Source organism: Dromiciops gliroides, chromosome 2 (genome assembly GCF_019393635.1).
Source record: "Dromiciops gliroides isolate mDroGli1 chromosome 2, mDroGli1.pri, whole genome shotgun sequence".
Taxonomy (NCBI): domain Eukaryota; kingdom Metazoa; phylum Chordata; class Mammalia; order Microbiotheria; family Microbiotheriidae; genus Dromiciops; species Dromiciops gliroides.
The window spans coordinates 374,715,497-374,725,296 of NC_057862.1; the positions used below are offsets into that span (position 1 = coordinate 374,715,497).

A 9,800-nucleotide genomic window follows, 5' to 3' on the forward strand; every position below is an offset into this window, starting at 1 on the left:
TCTAAGTTAATTGGTTAGCATTATTCAGTTCCATCGATTGACATGACTTGTGGGGTGGTCTAGAGATCAAATTCCAACCATCTAGGTGTGTTCCTTCCTCTAGCTAATCAGAAAAATCAATCTGTATTCCTTTTTAAGATGAAGACTCATCCCAGGCTGGTTTCTGGTGAGGGGAAAAGAGCAATTAAAACTAATGTCTGAGTTTCTCCTAGAAATCCACTATTAAAAATTATTTTCTAACAGAAGCAAGTAACTTTCCACTCTATCTTTAAGAATTCAACTCAAAAGGCATTAAGTGCTTACCATATACAAGGCACCAACTAATTACTGGGGATACTGAGACAAAAACAAGTTTTTACCCCCAAGGATCTTGTACCTATTGGAAAATCCAGCACGGGCATGGCTACAAAGTAAGTTAAGAAATAATTTCAGGATGGGCAGAGCCGCCCAAGGCGGGGACACTCGGCAGAGGCCTGGTGTAGAAGGTATCACCTGAGCTGAGCCTAAGGAGTAACTATGATGATGGACTAGGGGTAGCCTGGGAAAAACCTGGTGATAGGAAATGGAGTGCTCCAGTAGGGGAGCCACAAGGATGCTGGAAGAGAGAGAGAGAGAGAGAGAACAGACAGACACCTTCCCCCTGCCGACAGGTACCACAGGTATCGTCCTCTGACGTTCATGAATTTAAATATGATGCTCATTTGCTCATTTGGTTGTTCTTTGTACTTCTGCCCACGTGCATCGAGGTGACAAGGAGTGCTTGAAGGTTGTGCCCCTGGAATTCAGACTCTGGCAGGTCCCTCTGCCTGCAAAGATTTGGGGTCCATTCATGGTGATGACAAGATGTGTGGTATATAAGGCCCAGACTTGCTAAGTTCAGAGACTCTCACCCTCTCCACCCACCCCCACAATTAGCCACTAAGGGCTGACCGCTCTGTCCCCAACAGCTCGTGACACTGGCCCCCGGGGCATGGAAGGGTTGTGATCTGCATTATCAGGCACCATGGGAGTGGAAATTACAAATCTTTGGAAGTCCATTCCTTTTAAAACAGTTCCTTTAAAGTCTGCCTCAGCTAAAAGGCCCATATCCCTTTCCCCCAAACATAGCCTTTAAAAAAAAACATCTTTAAACAGAAACAGGGGCAGCTAGATGGCGCAGTGGATAGAGCACCGGCCCTGGAGTTAGGAGTACCTGAGTTCAAATCCGGCCTCAGACACTTAACACTTACTAGCTGTGTGACTCTGGGCAAGTCACTTAACCCCAATTGCCTCACTAAAAAAAAAAAAAAAAAGAAACATATTAAGATTTTAAAACAGATATGTAAAAGTGCCTTGAACACAGTGGAAGTTTACAAAGTGTTTGTTCAATTGAGAAACAATTTTATGATGTCATATCCAAAGGGAGCATGTTCTTTATGTCCTCAGTTCACTAGGTCATCTATGGCAGAAACTGGGTCCCTTAGGAGACTGTCTTCACTTTTCCATTTAGACAAGTGCCCATTTACCCCAACTTTTTGTTTCCTGTCTCTAAGACAGATCCCTGGGTATGATAACAAAGTACTTGTTCCCAATCCCATGAGAATATGTGTTGGGTTTTGTTTTTGGTTTTTTTTTTTTAAATAGCCTTTGTTATTGCTGGGTTTTTGATAAACTGAATGGTTGCTTGGATCATGGGATCCCAGAAAAAAAAAGTGTAGATGTAGGGTAGGAACACAGCAAACATGAATGTATTGTTAACCCTCCTCAATTCCATTGTTTAATTTGGCACATATAATATACCCTATGTTCCCATTACCTACATCCAGGCCCATCTATCACATCATTTTCATGCTCTACTAAGAGGACATCCTTGATGGATGCAGGTCAGCATTTCCCAAACCATCTTCCATGGAGCCCTGGTGGTGGTGTGTGCCATGTAGATAAGGCTCATCTAAGATACTTTTGTTGTTGTTGTTGTTGTTGTTGTTTTTTGTGGGGCAATGAGGGTTAAGTGACTTGCCCAAGGTCACACAGCTAGTAAGTGTCATGAGTTTGAGGCTGGATTTGAACTCAGGTACTCCTGAATCCAGGACCAGTGCTTTATCCACTGCGCCACCTAGCTGCCCCCCTAAGATACTTTTGATGACAGCAAAAACTGGTGGGAATTAGGAAGAAGACACACTGAGTCATGAAAAGTTAGCAGCATCAACCACAGTAGGGCAGCATTTCTGGTTTCAGGCTTCCCTTGTTTGACCCAGTGAGCAAGAGGCGCCCTTCAGTGTACCTTAACTACATCTCCACCCACTTTGTAACTCAGCCCCATCCTTTCCCTCTTGACACTGGTTCCCAGGCCCCAGGTCCACGTACTTTCCAGTGCCCTTTTTGCTCTCCATTTCTGACACACGTCGTGGACTCCAATATCTTATGTCTAACAAACAGGCATCACCAGCTTCTAAACTGTGCCCTCTACTCTTTCTCTTATTTTCCTAGATCCCCAGACTACCCAGTCCGGAATTTGTCAATCTCTCAATATATTAGGCTCCAAAATGTCCATTGGCCCAATAAAATCATGAAATGCTAGAATAGGGGATTTCTGAACAAATTTGCGAGCAAAGGCATGGGGATTCTAAAATGCAGGTCATGTTCATATGGCAGAGTACGTAATATAGTTTGAAAGAATATAGAGAGCATCTAGATGGCGCAGTGGTTAAAGCACCGGCCCTGGATTCAGGAGTACCTGAGTTCAAATCCGGCCTCAGACACTTGAGACTTACTAGCTGTGTGACCCTGGGCAAGTCACTTAATCCCCATTGCCCCACAAAAAAAAAAAAAAAAGAAAAAAAGAAAAAGAAAGAATATAGAGGGTGTGGAAGGGAAATATGTGAAATTAAGCTAGATACTGGGTTGAAGTCAGATTGCAGGGGGTCACTGAATATCAGGCAAAGGAATCCAAAGTTTACTCAGTCAGAAGTAGAGAGCCATTGATGGTTTTTGAGAAGAGGAATGACGTGACTAGATTAATATATGAGATTATTTTGACAGTGGTATGAAGGATGAATTGAAGGGAGAAGAGAAGCAGGAAGATCTGCCTCCCTAGGAAGTGGGTGTTAATGAGGAGCCGTGCTAGGGTGGTAACTATGGGAATAGTCATGGAGACTTGGCTTTGAGACTTGGAGATGGCTTGGAGAAGTTTTCTGGAAGTAGAATTGACTGGAAGAGAAAGGAAGTAGAGGAGGGAATGGAGCTGGATCAGATAAGGGAGGGAAGGGGGAGGGAGAACTCAAAAGATAAAAGGAAAGGGGCAGCTAGATGGCGCAGTGGATAGAGCACCAGCCCTGGATTCAGGAGGACCTGAGTTCAAATCCGGCCTCGGACACTTAACACTTACTGGCTGTGTGACCGTGGGCAAGTCACTTAACCCCAATTGCCTCACCCCCCCAAAAAAAAAGATTAAAGGAAAGGTTAAAAACATGAGAGACTAAGTAAATGATGGGGCCATAGACAGGAAGAGTGGAATTCAGAAGGTAGAGCACATTTCAGGGGAAAGATAATAAGTAAAATTCTGTCTTTAATTAAAGAGGATTTCTGCAGCCTGCAGGCCTGCAGAAAAGATAAGTGGAAACTAGATTTCCTCAATTCTGTCCAAGTCATTAGCAACCAAAAAAGTTGCTCCCCACCCCCAGCCCGCAACCCTTAATCAGGAGCCCTGCTTGGGCCTTTACCACCTTTTCTAGATCTAGGTGCCGGGGGCCCATGGCCAACTGCAGGTGGGGGGAGTATGTCACCCTTCTCCTCCCCCCACCCCCAATCTGCCTACAGGGATTCAGAGATCGATGACCTAAAGACTCAGCTGTCTCGTATGCAAGAGGACTGGATTGAGGAGGAATGCCACCGGGTCGAGGCCCAGCTGGCTCTCAAGGAGGCCCGCAAAGAGATCCGGCAGCTCAAGCAGGTGATTGACACAGTCAAGAACAATCTCATAGACAAAGACAAGGGGCTGCAGAAGTATTTTGTTGACATCAACATCCAGAACAAGAAGTTGGAGACCCTGTTGCATAGCATGGAGGTGGCCCAGAATGGGACCGTGAAGGAGGAGGGGGCGGGCGGTTCCTCAGGGGGCTCTCCTGCCCGCTCCCTGACCCGAAGCTCCACCTATACCAAGCTGAGTGATCAGGCCCCCGGAGACCGCAATGCTGACCTTCAGAGTGCGTCCACGGAAGAGGTGGGGGACAGTGGCTTTGCAGCAGCCGATGACACTCTGAGCCGGACAGAACTGTTAGAGGCAAGCAGCCTGCTCTCTTCTGGGGTGGATTGTGGGCCAGATGAAGGCTCCCTACAGAGTTGCTTCACCTTGGGCTCTCGACTTCCAACCAGTTCCACCTATGAGAAGCTGCTGGGAGGCAGCGGTGGGGGTGTGGAGGCTGGCGTACAGGCCAGCTGCATGCAAGAGCGGGCCATCCAGACGGACTTTGTGCATTACCAGCCTGACCTAGACACTATCCTGGAGAAGGTGATGAAGTCACAGGCCTGTGGGCTGGCCAGCCCTGGCCCTAGCCCAGACTGGGCCCCAGCCCCGGACATGGAGGATGGAGGGGCTGGCATAGAGATGCCCTCAGGCTTCCCAGGGCCCATGGACCTGATCCCGGCGGACCCTAATGCGGCAGTGGTGGTGACAGTAGGAGAGGAGCCCATGGTGGCTCCCGTGACCCACGGCCCTTCCCCACACGTGCCCAGCCTCAACCCATCGGTGAGCATTGCCTGCCCTGTGGATGAAGAGGCTGGCGAGGTAGCACCCGAGCCTAAAAGCTATTGGAGCCGCCACTTCATTGTGGATCTCCTTGCAGTGGTGGTGCCCGCGGTGCCAACAGTGGCCTGGTTGTGCCGGTCCCAGCGACGCCAAGGCCAACCCATATACAATATTAGCTCCCTGCTTCGGGGATGCTGCACTGTGGCCTTGCACTCCATCCGCAAGATTAGTTGCCGTTCTGTGAGCACTTCGGGGCCTGTGGGCACCGGGGGCAGCTCCCAGCTGTGACTAGCCACCCACTCCTGGGAACCAGGCACAGCTTGGTCTGACCACTGATTGTAGGTCTTTCTCTTCCTCTCTCTCTTTCTCTCACACACACTCACACTCACACGTGCACGGAGTGTCATCATCTTAATTTATTTAGCTTTTCCAAAATATGGAGGCCACAGCCCGGGTGGGTCAGGACAGCCTGGAGATGGAGGTAGTTCTGCAGATGGCTGATACTCCCTCCTCTTGGGGTAGGAAGGGAGGGGTCTGTGGCCCCGAGGGAGATCTAATTGAATCTGGGATATCGCCGACCTCTATCAGGAAGGAAGGTTCCTGTGGAAGGGAGAGGGCAAGGAACTTCAGCTTCCCTTTTCCTTCCCACAATGCCACCCCAGCCCTCCTGTCCAGCTGACACTCTCCCACGGCAGTTCTATTTGCTTTTGTGAGTAAGCTGGCTGGTCATCAATGTTCATGGGGCTACCTTCTTCATCCTTTCTCCCTTGACTGTTAGGTCAGTATTACTGCTTCCAGTGGAGGAAATGACCTGCCCAAGGTCACATGGCATAGGGATTGGAATTACTGAGGAGTAGGAACACATGGCTTTTGTATCTTTGCCTTCATGGGCAACCCGGGCTGGTTCTGGGGAGTGAATGAATGATGGGGGGAAGGGAAGCACTGACTGAAACTGCCCTGGCATTTCTGTGCTTCTGGTGACTGGGTGGGTAGGTAGGGCAGTTGGGGTGGAGGCAGAGCCAGAGAAAGAGGAAGGAGAAAAATAAATGGGGGAAGGTCAGCAGAAGGAGATGTGAGGCCTGACTGGCTTCCCCTACTTCCCCGCCCCCCCCACACACACACCGAGTGGTTGGATGTCTGGCTGAGTCTATTCTCAGCCTAAAGAATGGGAGGTGCCCCCCCCACCCCCACCAGGGTCCAGGTCATGTCCTGGACCCGTCTACTTGCCCAAATGCTTCTGTAAGTTAGAGCAGGGAATGCCTGCATTGTCCTTCTGGGCATGCAGTGGCTCTTGGGAGATCCATCTCATAAGCTGTAGGGAAAGTGCTGGGGAGGCCCCCATAGTAGCACCCCCAAGCCATTCTGAAGTGATTTTGCACTATGTCCCCTTTGTAATAACAATCTTTTCTCAGGGGAGATGGGTGGATGCCAGGCCCATGGAGGGAGAGAGAAAGGGACTTGCTACTAGATGGGAGTCCCTTCTGGAGATCAAGGGGCGAGTGCTTACATCCAGTGTGGCCAACCCCACCCCCCCCACCCCCCCCCATGTCTGGCTCTAAGGGAAAGAGATGAAGGAGGAGAGAGGTGGAAGAGAAGGATCCCAACCCATGCCTTTATGCCTCTGGCTGAATATTCCTCAGTGCAATAAGCCAGAGACTCGGATAAAGAAGCCATGTCTTACCAGCCAGCTCTGTGTGAGCGTGCAGACCATGCGGATGGAGAACTTGCCAGGGAGTGGGGAGGGGTGAGGGGTGAGCACAAACACGCTCACCAGCTGCGATCCTGCTGCATCTCCCTCACCCACACTCATACACATGTACACACACTCACACACGCACACACATGCTCCAGGTCGGGACCAGAGTCACCAACACCTCCCCATCTCTGAGCACCAGCTCCTTCAGTGAAGCAGCTGACATTGTTTTTCTTTTGAAAAAAAAAACTCAACCCACTCGTGTTCAGTCTCATAATTGATTTTGTCTCCCAGCCTGGAAGGCTTGGAACACCTCTGGGGTGTTAGGGAGGGTCCCCTTGATGCTCCATGCTCTGGGCCTGTCGTTTTCTTTGTTAAGATCTGAAGCCTGGTCTTTGAGGACTAGGGCCCCCGCACACAGCTTGGGCTGTTTGGCAGCTTGAATCTGTTCACCACCTTTGCTCAAACTGGCTCCTCACGTGCCAGTCCACGCCTGGGCTCCTCAGACTGGGGAGCTTCCTTCCGCATGTGCAGGAGAATCAGTCCCACTCTTCCCCAGCTTAGCCGTGTGCCTCCCTGACCCACAGAGACAGGGAGGTGTTTCCACCCATCACACCTCTCCGGTGGACCCCTCTGCAGAGGCCCAAGCTTAGGAGCTAGCATCTGGGTCAAGATTGATTTCCTGGGAAGTGGGGGGAGGGAGCCCTCCCTTTGGACACTGCAATGGGACATGTCTGCAGTTTGGTGATGAGGGGACTGTCGAAACCTGATCAAAAGCGAAAAGGCCACTCGTTCTAGGAGCTAAGCCTCATGTGCAATGTATTTGTGGATCTCTGTAAGCATCTCATTAGACTATCCAAAGCTTTGCTGAGAAAATAAATGTATGATTATATTTGAAAAGAGAAAAATCTATATATTTTTCAAAACCAGAACTTCACTGACCTATATTATAAGGGTTCTGCTACTGTCTCTTGCTACGCTCTAACCTCCTTATCCTGTCCACAGGCTGTGGTAAACAATAGGGATCTAACCTGGTCCCTTGCTGCCAAATCAACCCCCTTCTCCCCCTCACTATAGGACTGTGACCTAGGAAGGCCCCAGCCTCTGGTGTTACCTTTGTATGGATGTGCCCTGGGCCCAGGGATGTGCCTGCTCTTAGCTACCAGATAGAGCCCTGTGGAGGAAACTCAGCCCAGCTTGGGCAAATCCAGTTTTGTGGGAACCATGATGCTGCTGGAGAAGCCCCAGGAAAGGTCTTGGTCTTTGATGGTTTTGGGGGGAGAATCTCCCTGACCTTGAGGGGGTCTGTGTGCCACGGACTGGTGCCAAGGCTGGTGATGCCATATACACTGCAGGCAGGTTGCAAGGTGATAAAGAAGGTGGGTAGCCCTTTACAGTCAACATTGTATTAGGCATCAGGCTGGGGCTGGATTTTATGCCTATAAAGGCAGAAGCTGATGACCCAATCTCCCTCCCCCCAGTCTGGGGCCATCTCAGCTCCTCAGAGAGGTAGCTGAGGGAACTCAGACCCGGACACTTCCCACATTGCTAAGGGATGATAATTGGCCAAATTTGTCAGGGTCATCGGGACCCTTTGCTAGCTCAGCAGGAGGTGGGGACCCCCTCTGTCATCCCTGACACGCACACACCTGCTTGTTTGCTGTGTGCCTATGTTGTTTGTGAGGTGTGACCTAAGACTATGCAATGAGCTCAGTACTGTCTGGGGTGGGAATAGGGCAGTCAGCCCCGCCCCCTCGCTCAGGGCTCACGCAGGGGCCCCGAGATTGTAGATGGCCCCAGCCTTTGGCTGGAGCCTCCCACTCTGACTATGCAAGGGGCGCTGAGGGGCCTGGAAGGCGGTGCCCCACTTTCCCACTTTCCCACTTTCCAGGGGGGTGGAAAGATTGGGGTTTGAATGGTTTCCTGCCCTGCCTCCACCCCAGGAACCGCCGGTGTGTATCAAGCTCCCCTCCTATCCTTTTCCTTCCCACTCTGTAGATTTTTAGGTGTTGCTCCTGGGTTGGGCAGGCCCCAGTCCTGCTGGGTAACTCACAAGAAGGCTCACCCCAGCTTAGAGAGCAAAGTAACACCCCTCCCCTCTCTGTTCTCCATAACTCAGGATCTCCTCCCCACCCCCACCCCACCCCTCTTCTAGGGACCCTTGGCTCCCGGATTAGTTGCCTGCAGTAGGTAGTGTGTGTCTCAGGAGCTGGGCTGGGCTCTAACAGGAGCAACAACAGCCCACCCCCACCCCCACCCCATGATCATCAGTCCAGCTCTAGGCTGCTGTCCTGGGTCTCATCTTTGCCATTACCCAAACCCTGCAAATTAGAGTTGGCTGCCATCTTGATAGGCATCTGTGATTGGTTGCTTGCCTTTCAAAGATCTTGGGCCTCAAAAGTGGGATTGAAAACAATGTCTCCTAAGGGGATAATTTAGCTCTTCACCAGAATACCAGAATGCTCTTGCCTCTGGCCACATACCCTTGGCATCTCATCACATTGGTCAGAGGGTGTGGATTGGCTTTCTTTGCAACAACTCCCTGGCTCCCTTCCCATCTGCCTACCCAGGGAAGGAAATCAGAGCTGTGGGAGACAAGAATTCCTGAAAGGTAAACTAAGGCCACATCTAAGTATAAGGGCTATGTCAGTTTCAGGAAAAAAGAAGTAGGAATTTTGGAAGAGGGGAAGATTGATGGTGATAGGAAGCAAGGTGGTCAGTATGAGGTCTCTCTTGTCTCATCTCCTTTATCTGGTCTTTTGTTCGCGTGGTCAGAACTTCAGCTGAACCAAGCAGCTCTGTATTAAAGCATGAAAGCCACACCCCCAGTGTCTTGCTCTCTATATTGCGCCTCTGCAGGTGGGAGGGAGGGAGACATAGACCTGCTTTAGGGTATGAAAGAAGGAGTGGATACTGGATGGGCTAGAAAGAGCACTGGATTTGGAGTTGGAAGGACTGGGGCCAGAATCTGAATGAGGCTGCTTGTTATCCATGTGACTTTGGACAAATTAGTTCCCTTCTATAGGCCCAAGCTTCTTCATCTGAAATACAAGGGGCTTGGTACCTTGATATAAAATATCTTTCATGTCTAAGTCCCATGAAACTTAAATACCTTTTAAAAAAAAAAACAAATCTAGGGGCAGCTAGGTGGTGCAGTGGATAGAGCACTGGCCCTGGAGTCAGGAGTACCTGAGTTCAAGTCCGGCCTCAGACACTTAACACTTACTAGCTGTGTGACCCTGGGCAAGTCACTTAACCCCAATTGCCTCACTAAAAAAAAAAAATCTGATTGAGATTCACAGGATGTAAACCTTCCCCATGGAGAGCAGTTTTCTGCAAACTCCAGCACCATCCAAACAGAAACAAGTGGCCACAGCTACT

General features: G+C 50.1%; 1 protein-coding gene across 7 annotated transcripts in view; it reads left to right on the forward strand.

Annotated features, from left to right (window-relative positions):
• Positions 1 to 9,234, forward strand: part of SNPH (syntaphilin) — a 47,514-nt gene extending 38,280 nt beyond the window's left edge. For all 7 annotated transcript variants that reach the window (XM_043981997.1, XM_043981998.1, XM_043981999.1 and 4 more), the window contains one exon: positions 3,799 to 9,234. In XM_043981997.1, the coding sequence (XP_043837932.1) occupies positions 3,799 to 5,014 (1,216 nt within the window). In that variant the 3' untranslated portion in view covers positions 5,015 to 9,234. The remainder of the gene's footprint in view (positions 1 to 3,798) is intronic.
• Positions 9,235 to 9,800: the final 566 nt, after the last annotated feature.